Source organism: Athene noctua, chromosome 2 (genome assembly GCF_965140245.1).
Source record: "Athene noctua chromosome 2, bAthNoc1.hap1.1, whole genome shotgun sequence".
In the NCBI taxonomy this organism is placed as follows: domain Eukaryota; kingdom Metazoa; phylum Chordata; class Aves; order Strigiformes; family Strigidae; genus Athene; species Athene noctua.
In genome coordinates, this window is record NC_134038.1 from 159078294 (window position 1) to 159101277 (window position 22984).

Sequence of the window (22984 nt, forward strand, 5' to 3'; positions counted from 1 at the left end):
GCTGCTGACTCTCTCAAGGGACAAGAGGCCTTGCAGAGGGATCTGAACAGACTGGAGCATCGGGCAATCATCAATGGCATGATTCTGAATAAGAACAAATGCTGGATTCTGCACATGGGATGGAATAACATCAGGCACAAGTCTAAATTGGGAGAAGGGGTTTGGGGGTGCTGGTTGACAGGAGGCTCAACAGGAGTCAGCAGCATGCGCCCTGGCAGCCAAGAGGGCAAACGGCACCCTGGGTTGCATCAAAGATGGCAGAAGGAGCCGGGCAAAAGAGGGGATTATCCCGCTGTATTCAGCGTTGGTGCGGCCTCACCTTGAGTGCTGTTGTCAGTTCTGGGCCCCAACATTTAAAAAGAATGTGAAAGTACTTGAATGTGTCCAGAGGAGGGCAATAGAGCTGGTGAAGGCTCTGGAGACATGTCCTGTGAGGAGCAGCTGGGGCTTTGGGTTTGTCTGGTTTGGAGAGGAGGAGGCTGAGGGGCGACCTCACTGCTCTCTGCAGCTTCCTGGGGAGGGGAAGGGCAGAGGGAGGTGCTGAGCTCTTCTCCCTGGTACCCAGCGCCAGGACGTGTGGGAATGGCTCAGAGCTGCATCCATCAGGGGAGGTTCAGACTTGACATGAGGAAACATTTCTTTATTGGGAGGATGGTCAAACACTGCAATAGGCTTCCTGGAAAGGCTGTTGATGCCCCATGACTGTCAATGTTTGAGAGGCATTACAACAACGCCCTTAACAACCATGCTTTAACTTTTGGTCAGTCCTGAAGTGCTCATGCAGTTGAACTAGATGGTTGTTGTAGGTCCCTTCTAGCTGAACTATTTTCCTCTTCTCTCCTCTCACACGTGTAGTCAGAAGCAGACTGATGCATTCTTTAGTTTAACTTGAAAACGGGTTTTCCCTCACAGCCTGGCAAAGGAAAGCCACAGAAAGTAGCAGCAGGAATACAGGCCAAGCACTCCCTGTTTCCTGAAGAGTGAGAACATTAAGAATGACTGTTGGTACCAACCAAACATAAAAGAAGTAGTATGTGGTACCACGGGTTATCTTCCCAAGTATGACACATATCAGTGACAAACACAGTTTTTGCCTTCCCAGACTTGCTCCGCCGCTGTGCCTCCTGGCCAGTGACACACAGAAGCGCTCTCGTGCCTGCCCGGCGCTTGTGTTGCAGGCAGGAGGGATGGAAAGGGGCAGCTCCGGATGGGGCAGCGAGCCTGGAGCCCTTCCAAGCACAGGCTGCTGGGCACAAGCAAGAACCCCCGGGGAAATGGAGCCAAGGGGGAGCAGAGTCGCTCCCGCTACAAGCTTGCGATGGGCGAGAGAGCCAGGGAGAGCCAGGGCACGGGGGGGGCCTTGGAGGGGCAAGAGCCGCAGGCAAGAACCCAGCGAAAGGGCTCAGAGGAGCCCTGGCCAGGGGCTGTGCTCAGTGCCACAGAGGACAAGGAGCAACCCCGGGGGGCACCCTTGGGGCCCACCCTGGGAGTCTAGAGAGCTTCCTCCCCCCGGATGCGGGGCACGAGGGCCATCTTGGTGGAGCAGGAGCAGCAGGCACCTGGCCAGCATGGCCCAAAGGAGCCCTGGCCAGGGGCCGTGCTCAGCGCTGCAGAGGAAGGCAAAAAACCCCCGGGGACACTGGCTAGCCCACCGTGGGGGAAAAAAAGCCTTCCTCCCCCCAGCTGCAGGGCACGAGAGGCCGCCTTCGTGGTGCACGAGCAGCAGGCAGTGACCCGGCCAAAAGGGACCGGAGGAGCCCTGGCAAGTGGTCATGCTCAGTGCTGCAGAGGAAGGCAAAAAACCCCCGGGGCCCAGCGCCAATGTGCCCCGGGGGAAAATTCCTTCCTGACCCCAGCAGTGGCGATCGGCTACTCCCTGAGCAGGTGAGCAAGACCTGCCTCCGCGTCCCACAGGCTGGTCACGCCTCCCAGGAGATGCCCAAGCCCTGTTCTCCCTCAGCCTGGAGCCAGCTCAGGGGCTCCCGAGAGTGCCCAAAGGCCCCCGGCCTGATCAACCTTAGGGGCAAGAATCCTTCCCATGCCTGGCAGAGCACCAGTGGGTGCTCCAAAGAATTGGGTTGGACTCCTGGCAACATCCCTGCATCCCATTTCTTACGTCTGCTGCCTGTGGCTCCGCAGGGGATGAGGCCAGCGAGCTCTGCAGTGCTCCTCAAGAAGGCATTCCCTGGGGCTGGCCACGGCTACCCAGATGGAAAGGCCTGAGAGCCTCGGGCAGCTCCAGGGGTTGGTGGTTCTTCTCATCTCCTGAGGGGTTTGTGTCTGTTCCCTGAAGGCTGAAGCAGGATTTCCATCCATCCCGTGGGCTTTGAACGTGGCCATGCTGGGATCTGGCCTTGCAGCGGAGAACCTCCAGGCGCCTCCTCCAGCCGCTGGTCTTCCCCCCTCAGCCCCCTGCCAGTAATCCCACCCTCCCCTCAAGGATCTCCTCTGGGATGTCTTCTGGCTGCCCCCGGGGCAGCTCTGGCAGTTGGACACTGGCAGGTGCCCCCTTTTTTACTGCCCCGGCGCACATCGACTTCTGCGTTGCTGGGGGTGGCTTTGTGACATGGGGGTGGCACTTTGAGATGGGGGTGACTGACAGGGCCCCCCATGCTCAGCCCCACCCACTGCCCCTCTGCCCAGCACCCTTTGGAGGAAGCCCATGCCTGTCAGTGTTTGAGAGGCATTTGGACAATGCGCTTACCAACCAAGCTTTAACACTGGTCAGGCCTGAAGGCGTCAGGTAGTTGGACTAGACGGCTTTTGCCGGTACCTTCCAACTGAACTATTCTCTTCTCTTGAAGGGCATTCAATGGCAGCAGTGAGCAAAGGGCAAGGTGACCATTATTGGCCACTAGAGAAGGGGCATATAGCATGTCACCCTTATGAGATGGAAAAACCTGAACATTTTCCCTGTTAAGAGGATTTGGGGAAAAGTTGGCACCAGAGTGACATAATCTTCCAAAGTTATTCTCATGAAGATGGGACTTCAGCTTTAAAGCAGGACTTACTTTATAAACTCAACTCAGTATAGGGATAATCTGCATATAACTCCCAAGGATCACTTTCAACTTATAAAAGCATTATTATGAAGAGTTAAATTTTGTTATTTCCCCTCAGAAATGTTGACCCTTTAATATATGCAGTTTCAAATCAGAGAACACTAACATTACCTTTGGCAGAAAGGAAATAAGAGTTTACACATAGCAAGATCCCATTTGCCATTTTGCTTAAAATAAAAATACAAAATGCATCATCTTCACTTAAAGTTTAGGGAAAAGCAGAATAAATTGAACTGAGCCTGAAAGTAACTGCATCCTTAATATATGTTTTATTCCAGACATGCAGGAAAACAAATACCAGTGAGGCCTTTCAGGATCCAAATCAATAGCAGAAAACCAAGACCTACAGTTTGAAATCTGACGAAGTTTTTTTTTCCATGAGAAAAAACTCACCTGATTTTTCTAGTGAATAAGTCATCACAGACAAATGGATCAATCACCACTTACAGGAATGCAAGAAAATAATGCTGGGCAAAACCATGATGAGCATTCATTCAGGCAAAAAAGGTTAAAGGTGAGACTATTGTGATTAGACTGAAGCTATTTCCTTGAAAGCTGCCATCCTTCCTTTGTGAAAAAGCATGCTGTAACTTTACTTCCGTTTTCTACTTTTTCAGATGTTTATGGATTCTAAAGATACGTTTAAAATCTCCATTCTTCTGTTAACTGATTACAGACAACTGTATGGAAGACCCTTTTTGCAGGGTGTGTGAGCAATTACAATGTTAGAAAATTTTAGTCTGCTCTCTTCCACAAGAGAAGAGGCAGATCTGATTTTAATAAACCTTAATCAAAATCTGAAAGATTTTATCGTATTTGGCCATACAATCTGTTTATTTAGCAGGGATAAGTTTTGTCCTTTCCACAGGAAAAAAAATTAAAAGAGCCTTTCAAACAAACCAGCTACATACAGCTTTCTAAGGGGAATGCTGAATGATTAAAAAAATGTTCAAGTGTAACTGAAAACTGCCTGAGAATACAATTGAACAAGCTGGTGGGGCATGTACTCATACAAAATATATTTGTTTTTCTCTTACTGATTATACATTCATTGCCAGCTAAAAATTAACCTCTAAAGAATACACACAGTTGTTGCAGTCCTCAAAGCCATGGTGCTTGAGAATATCTACCAGTAACCTCATTACTACTCCAAATAGAAAAATAATGGACTTTTCAGTTTGCTGCCAGTTTCAAAAAGTTGAGTGAAAAGAAATTCACATTGCATCAGATTAACAAAAAGGTAAAGGACAAAACATAGAGATGTGTTCTTAAGAATTTTTGTTACTACAAACTCATTTTATGTCAAATCTTCCTGAAATATTCCATTTAGGAGAAAAAAAAAAAAAAAAAAAAAGAAGAGTTAAAATCGAGAAATAAGGTATTTGGATTTTTTTTTTCTCTGTTTCGGCCTGAATCTTCTGATTTTAGAAGTAAGTTTTTAAATGCAATACACAAATACTAAATCTTTTTTTATATTTTTAAAATGCAGGAAAAAGATTATTTAAATTTTAAGTAGTACCTACTACCAAAATAGACCCATATTTGTTAATGGTAATAACCAAAGGTAATAAATGGACTGAAGCCTGTTCTTACTTAATTTCATGTCAAAATGTATGAACATGCATGTAGGAACAATCACAACCATCTCTTTCTAGAGAGGGGATGGAGAAAAACAATCCATACCCAGAATGCTTATAAAGACAGATGTAATTTTTGGTCTTAAATTGCAAAACTCTACTGTTTAAAGACTACCATGACCTGAGAATATATGGAGGAGGAAAGATATCTATTTTTATGACCCTTAAGGAAAAAAAAAAACCTCCTGCATGGCAATAAGCTCGAAAGTATGTTAACAAAGAAGCAAGCTTACAAACAGAGCACATATTCAAAGAGATCTTTAAAAGTTTGCAAAGAAAAATAACAGTTCATTTCCCTTACTCTCCCTAGTTTAGATGTGAGTATTCAGCCATGCACCTTTAATGTCAGAAAGAGAATATCAAGCTATTTTTGTTGCCGATGAGCTGTGAAGATGATGGCTAAAAATCAAACACATAGACCTAAACACATATAGAACTACCCAGTATAAAAATACTGAAATTTAAGAGAAAAGGGGAAAAAAGGTTGAATGTTTAGCAGAACTCTAAACTGTCCCATCCACTGTCACAAGCAGTTACCCATTTCACAGAACCTCTGCTGAATGATTGTTTCAGTTCTGTAGGGGTTTTTTCCTCACAACTATATCGCTGTATATTCAAAGCACTGTTACAGCAATTTAATAAAATTGCTAGAAATATGATAACATGATTTCACAAAATATACACTTCAAAATGTTTTTTTTCTTTCTGCCAGTTAATATTTTTATGCAGTTCCACCACTTAGATGGTCAGAAACATCTGACCAGACAACTTGGCACATTTATTATAAGTAATAAAATATCATAAGAAGAGACAGGGAATCTATGCAGATTACTGGACTACATTATTATTTTCACCATTTAGGTGAATATTCAACACAGGTACCAAAAGTGTAATAGCAGGAATATGTATGGATACTTTTATATACATGTAGAGCTGTATTCTATTCAACACAGGGTGTTCCAGTAGCAACCATGAGACTTCAAGGGTCTTTGGCTCATACTTTTTTTTTTTTTTTTTTTTTTAAATGCTATGCTGATGAAACAAAGTGCCCAGGGTATACTCCTGAATCTGGCCAAGTGAAACTGGATCAGATTCCACAAAAGGGAAGTAAAAGAGACTTGCTCATCTACCTTAAATAGTGTCTTTGATGTTTGGATGCAATAAATGCTTCTGGACACGGTAGAGCAAATGAGAGATGGGTAGTTAGTGCCAGCCAAATGAAACCAAGCAAAGGAGGTTTCAAACAAGTATCACAGAACTTTTCCTAACAATGAGCAGCATAGCTGAATGTGGAATTAAGCGCCAAAGGAAACAATGGCTTAAGTCAAAGTCACTTCACACAGACAGAGTCAACTACACCAACAATTACCCAAAAGATCTGCTCAGCCCATACTTTTTAGCACTTCAGTACTTCCTAATCAGTTTTTGCAAACATTCACTTGGTTCATCCCTTAACAGCATCTCCAAACCTTATTTTTGTTCTTGTAACATGTTTACATGACCAAGGTTCTGTCTCTTTACTATCTGGAGAGTAAATGTTCTCCATACAAACATTAATTATTTCCTAAAACCCTACGGACCATGGTTACTCTTCTTCCTTCTTTCCCCTGCCTCAGCTGAAAATATCAGGAAACTGAAACAGTAACATTTGACATAGGATAATACAAGTAGTATAGCTGATAACCAAAACGAACGGATCTACAAACACAGCTCAGGTGACATTTGTTCAGCCACGTTACTTCCCAAGTAGTATTAGCAAACAGAGAAGGTCAATGAATGGAAACAGCCATTCATGAAGCTTTATCATCATTCCTGTCAACTATTTGCCTTAACTATACTGACTATTTGCATGATTTTCTGCTGTCTCCAAGTGATTTACTTCAGTCGTATCCTAGTATTCAGAAGTGAATCATCTGAAATTTGAAAATTCTTACCATCAGACATACAACTGAGTCAAACAGGTTCAGACAGAAAATCAACACAGCCACATCAAAAACATTCTGCGAACAAAGGTATTGGTGAGTGCTTTCCACTCATGGGATTTCAGCACTCAGAAGGCCTCATACAGTTCCCTTGAAAAGTGTCTCCAAAGACTAACCAGTAGTATCACAACTGCCATTTTTGGAGGTGCCACAGAATGGACATTAAGGGACCTATGGCAATGATCCTGCAGGAGCTTATTACGATCTTCTACGAATGAGTAGTAAAATGTATTATAGTGCAGTAGTCATAGCCTCCAGATGCCATGTCTTTGCTGCCTCTCTCAAAAATTCATAAACGTGGACATGATGGAAGATATACATCAAGTGCCTTTGCTCTCTTCCTCCAAGAGAGCACAAATAAGCATCTGCTATCAGTTTTAACTTAACTGATTCGGTGGATATTTTGCCTTTGATTATATTAATTTCTTTGTGACTTGCTTTTTGATAAATGATGTCACTGCAAGTGTAAAGATTCTTTTCCCCCTTTACAATGTATGATAATGATAATTTTAAAATAAAAGCTAAAACTCCCATTGTTTAAAAAGTGTTATGTTACACAATAGTCCATTTGCTGTTATGCAGGCTTGTTTTTCTCTGCAAGTCCTCCATGAACATAGCCATTAAGCAAGTTATTTATCCAATAATAGTACAATAAAGTAATTTAATATTTTTTTTGTAAGGCAATCAGTTTTGCCCTATGGAGAATGAAAATATTTTCTAAGTTCAATGGCACTGTTTATTCACAGAGGAAAATACAAGTCTAAACCTTGTTGTAGAGGGAGTTCATAACTCTTTTGGTGTCTTCTATGAGCTCCTCTGTTAGAAGACAACCCCCAGATCTCATCTATACACAAAATACAAAAGGCGCAGTTTCAATGACAGCCCAGATTTTTTAACTTAAAGCAAAATAAAACAAAACTGAAAGAAGAAGATTTGGTAATTGTATGAACTTCTCCATGTAAGAGATGTGAGCTCTAATCCCTCTCTGGAAATCACACCTCTTTTTTAACTTTAATTTGCTGGGTAAGGAAGAACATGGATTTGACCTCTGGTAGAAAAAAATGAAATGTGTATCCTATATGCTTAGCCAAACAAAATAGGAACCTGAAAATATGGCAAGTAATGACCTGACTTTTGAACATACAGTTCAATATAAGGAAGTATTTTTCTTATGAGTCTGAAACTAATGACCAGGTTGCAGTAATGTGCAAGGAGAGAGTTTCTGTAGTCACTAAGTGTATGGCTTCCCAATTAAACCTTGCCTGTCCTGTGAGAAAATGCCTAATTTTTGTATCTTAAAACATGTGCTCTAAAATATCTAAATAAAAGGATATAACCCATCTGAATTGAATGCTTATATGTTTATTATGCAAATATAAGCACTTCTAATCATAAGGTTAAAAACTTTGCCTCTGCCAAAGGACACATCTACATGGAACAGTGTAGAATTTTATACCTGGCTCCAAATGATGCATTTGAAGACAAGTTGGGAATTTGTACACATTCCTCTCTTGTTCCAGTAGTCATACCGAACGGTTGTCTTCCTCTCAACACAGTGAATTTTTAGTTTTCATTCTCAACTGCTCTGCTGCTACCTACTGATAACATTTTGGGGACAGCCCTATTCGTGCATGTAAAAATGACACTGCGTTTTAGGAAGGTTTTTGAAAGAAAAGTCCCTATACATATAAAAATGTAAAATATTATTATTAATTTTATATTTTAAAAGTCTGTCAAACAAACAAAACAACTGTAAACAACTAATAATTTTGTCAACAAGTTGTGTTTTTTTCTCACATTACCTCTAAAAATATCCTGTTGTGTACCTACAGTATTTGTCTATCCATTTCATCAAATTCGCCACCTACTTTTACCTGAAAATACTGCAGCAAAGATCATAGAGTTTATTATTTGATTCTGCTGCATTTTTTTTTCTGTTAAAGAGGGCTGTATTTCACAGTAAATTAGATGTTTTTTTAAATACCTGAATTTGCATTTGATGTACAAGTAAGGAGGTATATTTTAAGTATTTATCATGCTGTAAAATTAACCATGCTGTAGTGTTTAGTATATTTAAAACAGCACGTAAAACATTTTAGCAGTATGATGGCAAACACTTGTTTATTAAGAGCCACGTATCGAATAATCACAGTGCTATCTGAAACTTCAGAAGCTTAGTTTCTCCTTGAGTAAGAATCAACTTCAGAATAACCCATGGTTCCTCTGATAACAGATATGCTGTTGTCTTTTTACAAATGTATCTAAGACCTGTGTGTGCCCTCAGAACAGCAGCACCAACACCACAGCAATTTAGATTTAATTTTTCTACTAAGTTAATGCAGCTGCTGGGAAACTCTCTGTGACTTAATATACATTTTTAAATTAGGGCTTTAATTCATTTCATGGAAATAGGAAAACTAATACTGAAATACTATTCTTTGTGGTTCTTATTGGTTCTAAATGAATGTAGATAGCCTTTTGACTATCTATGCAAATCAAAATAACTGAAATCACAAGGTGGTTTTCACTTTTACTGGTTAGGATGGCAAAGGGGTCCCATATGCCTTAAGTCACCCAGTGAAGTCAATGGATGAGACTTCCAGATGTGTGCTACTCCTCTTATTCCGACACCTGGTTATTAAAAGACAAACCTCTAATAGCTCCTTCCAGCTAAAATACCAATAAAGCCAGATGTCCTGGTTCAGATAGGATAGGATTAAGTTTCCCCAGCAGTGGGGAGGGAGCTCTAGCTGGGTTATTCAACACCGTGCTGACATCAGGACCGGGTGCACAAGCGCAGGAAGAGCAGGGACGAGCAGGGACGGCTTTTGTTCATCATCGTTACCCTTCTCTGCTGTATCCTTGTGATATATCTCTGTATATCTCTTGTCCTGTTCATTGTTATTACTGTTTATTGTTATTGTAATTGCCATTGTTGTTGTTCGGTTTATTATTTGTTACAGTGTTGTATTAAATTTTTCCTTATCTCAAGCCCAGGGTTTGTATCTCACTCCCTGCCCTGTTCAGTCCAAGGGTGGGAGAGGGACAGCGGCGGCATAGTCTTGGGTCCCGGCAGGGCCTAAACCACCACACCAGGTTACTGCATAAAAAAATATGTACTTAGGAAAAGGACATCAGACGCTTAATTTTCTGAATGTTTGTAGACTTTCTGTAAGTGCTGGTCTGAATTCAAGGAAGGACATTTAGAAACTACCTTTGCTTTTCTTAAAACATAATCAGTTCTGCTCTTAAGTTCAGAAGCATTTGTACCATTGCTTATCCAGATTTCAAAAGAAATTCTAAAGTCATATGCAAATACTAAAGGAAAAACCTCTGAAAAGCATGTCACATATTTAAACAATCTGAGCTATTTTGATAGAATTCTTGTTTATTTGCTCTAGCACCAGGAAATAAATTATGTCCTGTTTACCAGTTGTTCCCCTCAGGACTTAACATGACATTTGTCTGAATACTATCAACAATGACTAACATGACATTTGTCTGAATACTTTTTCCTCAACTGGCCCATTCAGGCTTATATAATCGAATCTTCTGCAAAAGAAGATCAAAAGGAGCAACTTCAAAGCACTATTTCAAATTCCAATGTTGCATCTTCCAGAGAAGAACAAACTAGCAACTCAGAGTTAAGGTTACAATAAATATTTCATGAAGTTCTAAGCAATATAGCTAGCAATCCTGGAACATCTTAATCTATCTCAGCAAAAAATATTTGAGATTCAGATTTTATCTGAGATCCAAACTGTTTTTTATTTTTGGGGGGAGGGGAAAGGATGATCATGGAAAAACTTACAATAGGAGCAGCCGTAGACTTCAATTCTTAACCCAATTTGACCCTCTCCATTCCAGTCCAAAGGAACTATCCGTACATAGCGAGCAATAACTACATGTTGTAAATCATGCCGGACCACACTATCAGAGTTTGTATTTCCAGGAAATGCCTAAGGGAAAGAAGAAGAAAAGAGAAAATTTTCATATTACATCTATCTCACATGCTATAAAGGTTCAGTTCTGAAGGAAAACATTAGTTAGTGAAGTCATCCTGAGTGTCTAGGTTATACTGAAGTGTGGTTTAAATGTTTCTTTGATAGTGACCAAATGAACACTTGATTTACAAAGTTTCACAAGAATATGTAAACAGTAGCACTGAGACCTCTTCATACACGACAGATATGTTGAAATCATAGAACAGCTGCTGCTAGGTAAGAAAGTAATCTATTTTGCATCACTAATCTGTTAGTTATTAATGTGTTAATAAACTGTCCAACCCGGAGTGGTCATATTTCTCAAGTGTGTGTCAATGTCTCAAATTTCTAAGAATTTAAAAATCTTCCTTTACTTTTGATGTATTACCTGCTGGAAAGTGAGTGTCCAGTTTCTTTCCTTAGGGTCATAGCTGTCACCCACGACACAGCCTATTTTTGATTAATAGAACTTTGAAAGTCAGGAAAGGATGCAAGAACTCTCAAGGGACTTTTGAAAATTAATGAAGTAAATATTTAGCACTTGGCTTGTAGTTTTGTACCTATTGGTAAAATAGTTCACAGCATCAAGCTTAAAAGTAAACAATACCTATTAGTTAACAAAACACTATTTTTTTATGTCAGTTTATGGACAAGACATTCATTCACTGATGGCAGATATTAAAGACTATAATTTCATTATTCTCAACATTTTCAGAGGAATTTTCACATTTCTTCATAGGTAGTTTTCAATAGAAGTGTCTTGTAACAGTCAACAGAGCAGTCAAATGAACAGAGAAAAGGTGACCTGTTCCTAGAGAGCCTAAGAAAATAGGAAATTTTTGTGCATACTCATTAAAAAAAAAAAAAAATAAAATATATATATATATATATTTGTGCTACGGAGAAAAAATTATTCAGTAGTAGTATCTATGCAGTTGCCATCTGAATAAATCCATATGAGAAATTATAATAAATACCCATAGTGGCATGAAAAACAAAGAAGGAAACAAAACAACTGGACTGTAAGAAATACTGCTGGAAAATATAGTCATCAAAAATTTGAAAGAGAAAAAAATTTAAGTGAGTCCTTTGCATACAGACATAGCAATACCTAAAACCATGCCCTGATACCACTTATTCTAAAAGAATATCTAAAGTGAATAATTACTTTATACAGTGCACAGTAGACCAAGGTGGTAAGTGTTAAGGAAGATCCACAGGATCCCCTGGGGACTCCAAAAATTCTGACATATGCTAATGGTTACATTCACGTTAATTTTTCTGTACTGCAGCTGTTGATGCGCTAAATGATAATGATGGCACTCCTCACTTCAGACCTGAGTTTGTAAGATACGTTAATGTCTACAAAGCACATATACGAGTGGTAAGTGTTTAAAAGGAAATTAACAGTTCTGCCTTCTGAGCTGAATAGAAGACAATAAACAACAAAGGAAAGCGTACAGCGAATGAGGACAGAACCCCTCTATTGAATAGTTGCCTATTCTCTTATTGTTCTAGAAACCACAGGACTTCATGGAGGGAATAAAGAATTTGATCCTATCAAACTACATATTTTAACAAGCATGCAAAGTAATGCTCCATATTTCAAGAGCAGGTTCTGTTTGAACATGTCTTAATTTTGTGATGCTTGGCTTAATCTTACCAAAATTCTCTAAATGTAGGTTTTTGCTAGTTGATTTGTTTTGGGTTTTGTTTGTATGTTTGTTTAATTTGGTAGAAGTATTAGGGGCAAAGGAAGCTAAATATAGAACAGCATAGTATTTTCTATATAATTTGATTAAATGATTGATGAAAACCGATTTATGAAATCAGAATAATTTTCTGTGGCTCCCCAAAATTTTTGCCCTGACTTGTGCTTTACTAGTCCTTTGTCAGAAAGACTTACAAGCTGAAACCAACAGGTGTTTGATATTTTGAAGGGTTTTGTTGGTATATAATCCAGTAATCTTTTCTGAATGCATGAACACAGTCAATGGAGAATAGAGCAGTCAGTCATTACTTTCCCATATTATTAAAATGCATTCCATTTAGTTTCCAGCAGAACAATATCTTTTAAATACAGCCTTCATTTAGATAAATGTGGTACAGGAATACATGCTCTGTGTATAATGCAAACATCAGGCCAAAATCCGTCATTGCAAGGCTGAACAATCAATTTTCAGGAGCTTGTGAATTACGTACTGTTGCTGTAAAATCTTCTTTTCTGACTGAGATTTGCACATGGACTCAGAAAGGCAGGTTTTCATTAAAAATTGAGTTTATAGATTTTTCAAAGCCACATGTTTGCCAAGGTTAACAGTTTAGTAAGATTTAAAAGTATAAATTAAACCCATATATCTAATAGGAGATTTTTTTAAAACAGGGATTGAATCTCTGGCTAAAATATATATATATATATATATACATATATATATATACATATATATACAATTAAAAAAAACTTACGAAACTATTTTTTGGGAAAAGGTAGAAATAGCTATATAAATTTAAGAAGTTTTTCAGATTGTTAATCTTATTAACTCACTTAAGTATTATTGCCAGATGTCTGCTTTTCACAGGTAACATGGTTTTTCTTTAACTCAAACTGGGAAAATGACCAAAACAGCTCACCTGTCTGTAAAATAGGTAGCACTGTCTCACCAGCCCAACTATAAAATGCTCTGTTCTACAAGACATCTCCCTTTTCACACTGGATAATGACTTCTGTAAGCTGCTTTCTGTTTCAGCTCACATTGCAATGAGAAGATTGGGAATGTTGCGAGTAAAAACCACTTTTCTCAAAGGTAGTGCTCCACAGGACAGCAAAGTAATAAGAATGAAGAAAAGTAAGAAAATATGCCCTCAGATCCTTTCTAAACACTGGTTTTGAACATATGTTGAACAGAATTTTCTCAAGTGTTCGCTAAGAGTTTTGCAACTGCCTTCCTTAAGAGCAAAAAGTTTTTAAAAAATTACAAGAGCAAGTTTATAGAACAGATAATATATTTTAGTGGGCCAACTAATTAAGCTTTTTTAAAGAAACTAAAAAGAGCTTTTGGCATGGGAACTCTCTTCAGCAGAAGCAGCAGCAAAAAGAAGCTGTACAATCTTTGAAATTCACTTTAACTTTATCAATATGCTTCAGCTTCATGTACTGTACATAGAGACACAGAGGAGAGATTCGGTATCATTTTCTTTGCATAAACAAAGAACCTGAAAGAAGTGAAGGTAAGTGTTTGTGAACTTTGGAAGAAACATTAAGGAAAGTTAAGATTCAGACTCACTTTTCTTTCCTGCATTTACAGAACGATGATATTCTAATCATAATTATAAATGCTAAAGCTAAATCATAAATTTAAAGTAGTATTGTAGTATAGTAGTAAAGTAACATACAGCTTAATAGTATTATTTAAGTGAAACTGACAAAAATGGGTTTAGTTTCCTGTAAAAGGACAGTTTTGCAATATCACTTGTACTCAACTTTAAGGATACAGCGAGTACATTACAAAATCGCATTTTGTAAAAATGCCTTGATCACCTTTTACAATAAAGGATTAAAAAGAAATTCTCAGCATGAAAAAAAAAATCTCTGAAGTAAGGAGGCTCAAGACTGAATGAAAAGAAATGTTATTAAGTGAACAGAAGTGGAAGTTTTCATACTTTGATTAAAGAGGAAAAGAATGAAAGAATGTTGGTCAGACACTGAACCAAATGAACAAAAATCATTCAGCTCTTGGTGAATCAGAGAAAAAAACCTGCACTTCACCCCAAAAAATCATCACATATATACCGGAGAACCTAATTTGCTTAAGGGGAAAATTAATTTCTCATCTGACTTAATTCAGGTGAAGAATTCTCCATAAAAATTAATGGTTTATTCAGAGACAAGTATTAAAATTACTTCAATGCATGTCCTTTCTAGGATGATGTAAAAATAGGGCAATGTATGGAATAGCAGGATGACACTTCTTATCCAGTTAAAAGAGGGAAAACTAATGTGGGTTTTTTTTCCATAAGTCTCTTTAAATACTAGTAATTTCTTTCATTACTTTAATTATATACTTACTATTATCCTTCTTCACAGTTATATTTTGCCATTGTCACTTTAAGCAGAGGAGGAAATAATTTATAGGTCTGAATTTATGAAAAATAGCTAGGCTTCTAGCTTTATTTTGACACAGCAATAGTGAAAACACTACAGAATTTATGTTCCATGGTACTATATCTCTATATATGGCTCTCATAATCAGAAACAGGATTTGTGTGTAAAGCCACATTAATAAAAGTGTGGTATTATAAAATATGGAAACATCCACAGACAGATGTATGTGGGAAACATAAACGGGCTTTCTTTGAGGGCTTCAAGCTAAATTAAGGATGGAGCTGGATAAACCTTAACATTTTTATTTTATAGAAAATCCTCAAAATTCCAACACAAATACTTTTCCAAAAAGTAGAAGTATTACAGACTTGAGAAGCTGACAGCTTTGGTTATGTCTGTCAGCCCTCTGCATACACAGCAAAGAAAATTCGTAAAATTTTGTTCTTCACAGAATCATCTTGGTTGGAAAAGACCTTGAAGATCATCCAGTCCAACCATTAACCTCACACTGACCGTTCCCAACTCCACCAGATTCCTCAGCACTGGGTCAACCCAACTCTTCAACCCCTCCAGGGATGGGGACTCCACCCCTGCCCTGGGCAGCCCATTCCAACACCCAACAACCCCTTATGCAAAGAAATGCTTCCTAAGAGCCAGTCTGACCCTGCCCTGGTGCAGCTTGAGGCCATTCCCTCTTGTCCTGTTGCTTGTTCCTTGGTTCAAGAGACTCATCCCCAGCTCTCTGCACCCTCCTCTCAGGGAGCTGCAGAGGGCGATGAGGTCTCCCCTCAGCCTCCTCTTCTCCAGACTAAACCCCCCAGTTCCCTCAGCCGCTCCCCATCAGACCTGTGCTCCAGACCCTGCACCAGCTCCGTTGCCCTTCTCTGGACACGCTCGAGTCATTCAATGTCCTTTTTGTAGTGAGGGGCCCAAAACTGAACCCACTCATCGAGGTGTGGCCTCACCAGTGCCGAGTACAGGGGTAAGATCCCTTCCCTGTCCCTGCTGGCCACGCTATTGCTGACACAAGCCAGGATGCCATTGGCCTTCTTGGCCACCTGGGCACACTGCTGGCTTCTGTTCAGCCATCTGTCAATCAACACCCCCAGGTCCCTCTATGACTGGCAGCTCTCCAGCCACTCCTCCCTCGAGTTCTTAAGACTCTGCTCCATTGAGGAGAGTAGCAGGACAGGCTGGGTGCTGGGAGCTCTTGGCTAGCAGTGTTATGGAAGGGTGCTTGGCATAGCAGGGCAGTCCAAATCCAGAGGCCCTGGAACAATTTGCATCACACACTGGTTCTGCACAAGCTGACTGAAATCCATAGCAGATTTCAGAGACCAAGATGTTTCAAAAACTTGTTCACATTTTATCACATGAACATTTAAAAAAACCCCAACCCTTAAGTTCATTAGAGAAACTGATTCAAGCTCTAGAAGTACCTCATTGCTGCTGAAATATTTCTCTGCTTGATACATATGAAAATCCAGCCCAAATGTATGATGTAAACTGAAACAGCAAGAATAAAAGGACTGGGTAAGGGAAGAGGTTATGAGATTAATTTCAAGGAGGAAGGGGGGAAAAAAGAGGAAAAAACAGCACCTGATAAGAAAAACTGGTTGCAGAAGGAAAGAAAAATATGAAATAAATAGAAAGAACTGAATGGGTCAGAAAGAAACAAATTTGGGTTTGGTCTATTTTAGCTTAGTTTTGACACGTTACTGTCCTTTCATGTCCTAGCGCTGTGTGGACTAAGAAGAGGTGATAAGAAGCAGCAGCCTTTTGCTTGAAGAACCATTTCTTCACTCTCTCTATTGAACACCACAATCAGTAATACTACAGCTTGCATACTCTACTCTTTCCTTAAAACCAAAACAAACCAAACATGTTCAAAGTAAAACAACATTTCCATAGCATCCTTTATAATCACCTCACGCCGTAAGGCATCTAAAGAGAAAAACCAGTATTTGAAAACAATTAAAAGCTTTAACCGGCATTTCCTTATCCCAGATGATGAAACCCTTAAATGTTACCTCCAACAGGTGCCGAATCTCATCTTTGAGACTCATGAGCTAAGAGCTCAGGATGAACAACATGTCAAAAAGCTAAACTTTATAATGTTGCTGGTGGCACTCTGTGCTCATAGGAACTTGATTCTACTATCAGTGCTATCAGTAAATTCCCAGTTTAAGTACAGTTATACACATCCTTTCCTCAGCCACACACCTCTGTTAAACAAGCTACTTATGTTATGAGTGTAGTACCACCAATTTCTGAAAAACTACTCATATATTCAAAGTAAGGCACATGTAGCAATAGGCTTTTAATATAACTGGATATACATCTTTTTTATGCTCAAAGTATTTCCTACCATTTTTTTAAACAGACCCATAGTTTTGATCACATTACTCCCTTAAATTCTCTACCAATTCCTAGGGGGTTTATTTCAGGTACACATTCAGTCTTTTTATGCTAAAAACATCTTCTAACCACATATGCATCAGAGTTAGATGTATAATATCATGTCGTTATCACTGTATTCAAATAATAATGTCAAAAGCTGTATTTGTTGCTTTTTACCCTTTCACATCTCCAAGCAAAAATGATTCAGCAACGTAACATTACTGATTTTTATAACAAAATATGCTAACATTTTATAGCCTGCTTAACCATTGCTATACTTAAAAAGAACTTAATGTCATCTATAGGAACATTTATTTTTTATTAACAGGAACCTCAAGAAATCTGTAATGGATAATTTTGTCTTCTGTTTACAGATGACCCCTACAGATTTCAGTTTCGTACTCTGATTCCTAGAAAAAGTTTTTAAACACAGAGAATTGGAGGATTCATAGACCAAGATATGATACCCCAGATATAATTTCAGGTACTTGGAATAAAAACTACAATTAGGAGTTTCATATTCAGATCAACCACCGAGTTTTAACTTGGTGTATTGCGTTTGTTGTTTTTCTTTTAAAAAACCCAACAAAAAGAGTCCCTATGCACAAACAAACAAACGAGGACATAAAAAAAAACCCAAACCAAACACAACAGCACGACCACTGTTTCCAGAACATGATTAATATTAACTGCAAATGAAAAATTCTTTCCTCCCTTTCCTCCTCAGGCACTATTGTAGGATATTATTTTTGTTTAATTTACTTTGAGTAATGAAGCCTAAAGTCAAAATCCAAAACAAACAAAGAACTACCTCTCCACCCTACTCATACACCCCAAGCCCAAGAATTAATTGCTTTTCTCATACTTATGCATACTAATTGTTCATACCTTTTTATGAGTAGAAACACTACTGGGTTACCTGTGCATTTTGTTAAGGACTGCTTTCCAGGACAGAACAGCAGTTCTTTATTAACTTTATATTACATGAATATTTGAGATAGGACTTCTGAGAGTTCACATGTGTATAGAATGGGGGTTTTTGTTTGTTTTCCCCACAAATCCACATAATCCCCCTATTCCCTTAATGCTTAGACTCAAGAACAAGAGGACATAAACATATGGATACTGTTCAATTTTACTTTATGAGACATCACAGATGGCATCACAGAAAACGCAGCAACAGTCACAGTTCTCCGCATCCCAGAATTGAACATGATATTCCAGAGATGTGCCAAATAGCTCACCAGCAACTATTCTCTGATTCTCTTTTGGTCCTGACACCAAACATAACACGAAATACTTCTACTACCGATATTCACAAAGTTAGCAGATAAATTTCAGGTTTGTAAAACGAACAAGAGATTTCAACCTTATGCTGAAACATGGAGGTTTTGTTCAGGGTGACACAAAACGGTGAAAAATTTAGAATTCCTTAAAACTTAAAATATACACACAAAAAAATAACATTAGGGTTCTAAAGTCAACACTGTTAGTAGAACTAATGTTTCTTGAAGAGTCTTAATGAATTCCTGTATCACATTATAATATTATTTCCATAATTACATGCTATTTATTCCCCAGACATGCATACAATACAAAAAGAAAAAATTGTGATTATCCTTCCTGAGACCCTAAACAACTGAGGTTGAAGTATCTTGAGGTTTTGGGGTGGGTTTTTTTTCATTTTTAACCATATCTTCATTCAACAACAAGAACAAATGAGCTTGATTTGGAAACTTTTGCTGATGAAAGCCCATCCTTGTCTTTGGTAATTTATTTCCAAGATTTAAGATCCAGTATTTACACTTAGATTTAATTTCTCAAAATAAAACCTTCCAGCCACTGAATATTGTTACATCTTTGCTGTCAAGACCAAATGATTACATCATTAGTAAGAATTTCTTAACACATTGGGGAATAATCATTAATTTGCTCTTAGTCTCAAACTAAACAGGTTTTAACTCTTATACATTTCAGGTCACAGGATAGATGCACTCCAGGGATAACTTAGGGTTTCGTAATGAGTAAGACTGATATCTTGAAGATAGTTCCTTTATTTGCATGAGAACTGAAACATGTATAATGTCCAGGCCTGTGGACTGCCAGATGAACAAGGACTGTCTTCCAGGAATGTAATATATAAGGTGTGCCCTGTAGCACAGGAGCTGGATTCTCTTCGTGACAGTTCCCATGTGATGCTAGACAAGTAAGTTGCAAAAAAATTTTAGTGACACTTAGTAGTTTCCTGGGCACACAAATTGATTAGGTAGTTTTGACTTAATCTTTCACTGTCTCAGTTCCATATATAAAATAGGGACTAACAACTCACTTATTTTATGAGGTTGTAAAAATAAAATAATACTTATTAAGCACTTAGCCAAGTATTTACATGATTGCCTAAATTAGACAACTGAGCCTTTTGTGGTCACTCAAGCAAAGCAGGAGATGGGATCTAAAATAAAAGCTTGCCACTCTTCACTGGCTACACAGCAAAACAAATTTTCTTGCATACAATATAAATACATTCTTCAAAATGGAGAATATAATCAACAACTTAGTTCCAAAAGTTGTCTAGTGACTGATTCACACTAAAAGAATACAAAAACCAGAGTGAAATGGTTATAGAGACAGAATAAAACCTGCTTTTCTCCCAGGGAGTTGTGAGGTTTTATTCATAAATAGACAAAAAGTACTTTTGCTACATCTTCTGTAGAATGAGAGACAGGAAGAATGTGTTTCCAATCTAACTAACCACAACTGCAATTATTACTGAAATAATAACAGCAATAGCTCTCTGTTCACTGGCTGCTGGGCTACAGAGCTCAGCTCTAACAGTAGTTTTCACCTTGAGAAGAAAGGCAAGCACAGAGGAATCCAATGTGGTCCTTGGTTTCTTTACTTCTCTTGTACTGATGTATCTGGCAATTTTCACACACTTCAATGCTTTTTAAATAGCTTTTAAATCATTTTCAGAACAGTATTTATTCCTTGTACATCCATCTGGTCTCAAAGCTTCCTGTGTCTCTTTTACACAACTCTACTACTCGACCGAGTTATTTATATGAGACTTTGCAACCCAAGAAGTGGAGGCTGTTACTAGTGAGTATACTTCTGAGGCAGGTACAAACTCAGAAATGTCATTCCTCACCAATGTCTGCATTTAGTGCTTCAGAGTATAAGATTCTACATCACCGACATCACTGTTTTCCAGTAACAGCAGGTGTTCTCAGTATCACCAGCTTTCGTAGTGAAGACGCCATAATCTTCTTAGTCTGGTATATCATTTATTATTCTGGTATATCCCTTTCTCTACAACCAAAACCACTCTTTGTGGTTATTTTTAGGAAGAAGTGGAAAGACAAAGGAACTAGGATCTCTCTATCTTTCACTTCCCCTGCCTTCTAGACAAGTTTAGTTACGGCTTGAGAGTGTTTTGAAAACATGCTTGGAAGTGCTCAGAATAAATTTGGAGTTCTTCAGAAGGAAAGGCTATCATAGTGTTACTCTGTTTCTCTACAGGATTGCAGGAGGCACCTGCAGGAACTGTCTTTACAGCCATTTGATAAAGTTCTGTAAATACTTGTAATAGTACAAGCGCAGCAGCCAGGAATGACTGTTGGCAGTTGTGCTCTGTTGCTTACTTACTGTATGAACTTAGACTAACAGCCCAATGTCTCTGAAACTCGGTCTGTCTGTAAAACGGAGATAATACTCTCAGAAGTGTTTGCTGAGAATTAATTAGCTATTATTTATGCAGTGTTCCTTTGAAACCAAAAATAATCCATGCAGTTTTTACATCCCCGTTCACTTGGAAAAAAAAAAAAAAAAAAAAAGAAAGAAATCAAATGACAGAGAGTCATTGACTTTTAAGGCCAGAAGGGAGCATTATGATAATCTAGTCTGGAGTTCAGCAGACACAGAGCACCGGCTCACATGCAATAGTTCAAGTATTGAGTTCTCAGTCTGGGCTATACTGTACTGCAACATCCATAACTTCATTCAGTCTTGATTTCAAAAGTCAAAGTGATGGAAAATCATATCTATCACACCTCTACAGAAGCTCTTCCAATGGTTACTTATATTTGCTGTTAATAATATGGATTATTTCTACTTGGGCTTTGTCTGGTTTGTTCATCCAGTCACTGAATCTCATGACATCTTTTGTTCTGTGTCAAAGAATGGTTCACTATCACGGATACCTTCTTTGCAAGAACCTGGCAAACTAGGATGAGAAAACTCTGGTCATGCTTCCATGACATCGAAATAAGCCAATAATTAAGCAAAACTGGTAATTTTTCTGGAACAGTTTGCAAAATGACACTGTGATCTGGCTTGCAAAATCTGTACAGACTTTCTTTTAAAGACACTAGCTTCCCTCCCCAGCCCCTGATGGTTATGTAAAATCAGACTAAAATGACAGTATGGGTTTCCATTCTTTTTTTATTGAATTCATTCTCTTGGTCTGTCACTCTTTTACACATAAGGGTTCAACCCCTTCTTAAATAGGATCTCCAAAATGTTTCCAATTATCACTCACATCATGCAGCTATCTAGCTGGGGTTGCTCCACCGTACTGTAACAGAACTTTTGGACTGTCTCCACTGTGCTTCATATAATCTCAGCCATGACTTAATGATACAAGCAATATGATAACACAATAGCTCCATTTTAAAATTGTCATTTCTCTTTTTGTAAAATAACATCAGTTCAGATAATGTCTGTGCGACCCAAACTGATTGCTTAGAATAACTCTGGTACAAATGTTAAAGAGCTGTCATATTAATATATCAGAGGCCATGGTGATAACCTAAAAACCTAGTTTTCAGGAAGAATGTGACAAAAGTTCAATCCATCTTTGAACATAGATGCTTTTTTTTTTTTTCAAAGACCCGAATTTCACACTCATATATATGCACAATATAATTGCTTAGCCTTGTTACTCTAAGTTTGCTTAGGGAAGAATAAAAAATATGTTTTAGACAGAACAGAGAGCAAAGCATGGTGGAAAGAAAGCAGCAGTGACAGATCCTTCTTTCAGCAGCTTTTCATAAATTCTCTTGGGAAGCTAACTGAGTTTCATTGAAGGGAAAGAATCAATGGTCCTTCATAAAAAGAAAATCAATTAGAAAGTCATTACCTGAAAATTAGCACTCAAAAACCAAAATTCCATTTTAAAGGCAATTAGACTACATGTCAGTACTAAGCTGAATTGCACTTGCATTGATGTATGCAAAGTGATGAACATCCTCCATCCCTAAGAAATGTAGAGAGTGAAAAATTAAAGAACATGTTTATAGACACTAATGAATTTATTTTTTTGCAAGCTATCTCGAGCAGCAGATGACTATGCTGGGCTTTATAACAGCTTTACACTGTATATCTCTAGTACTGATGTTCTTACTGGAATTACAGTACTTGAGGAAACCTTACTTTTGCTCACTGTCATAACAACATGTAGGAAAACAACAGCTACTGTAAAAGCCTCAGAGAGGGCTGAAGGCAAGTAAGTAGCCTCTTTCTTCCAATAGCTTGTCATAGTCCTGGCATGATCCATGTTTTGTGCCACACTGGAAAGGCAAATAGTGCTAAGCACTGAGGAGGAGTAGACAACATCTCACAGAAGAGCTAAAACCTTCTGTTGGGCTGCAGCTGGACAGTCAGCTCATCCGGTCTTCCTATCTACAATGACAAGGCCAATCCACCAGACCTGGGTCTGCAGCACAGAATGAGTGGTACACCCCTCCCTCACAGGTCTGGTCTGAGTAGCAGGAGGCACCAGAAATCATTCCCCAAAGGTGGGATGCTGCAGCTTGCAACA

The 22984-nt window shown here is 38.7% G+C and overlaps 1 protein-coding gene across 1 annotated transcript in view; it reads right to left on the minus strand.

Annotated features, from left to right (window-relative positions):
* The window catches only part of CNTNAP2 (contactin associated protein 2), a 1190827-nt gene that overhangs the window by 664249 nt on the left and 503594 nt on the right, over window positions 1–22984 (minus strand). The window contains exon 4 of the mRNA XM_074900878.1: window positions 10493–10640. Coding sequence (XP_074756979.1) covers window positions 10493–10640 — 148 coding nt within the window. The remainder of the gene's footprint in view (window positions 1–10492; window positions 10641–22984) is intronic.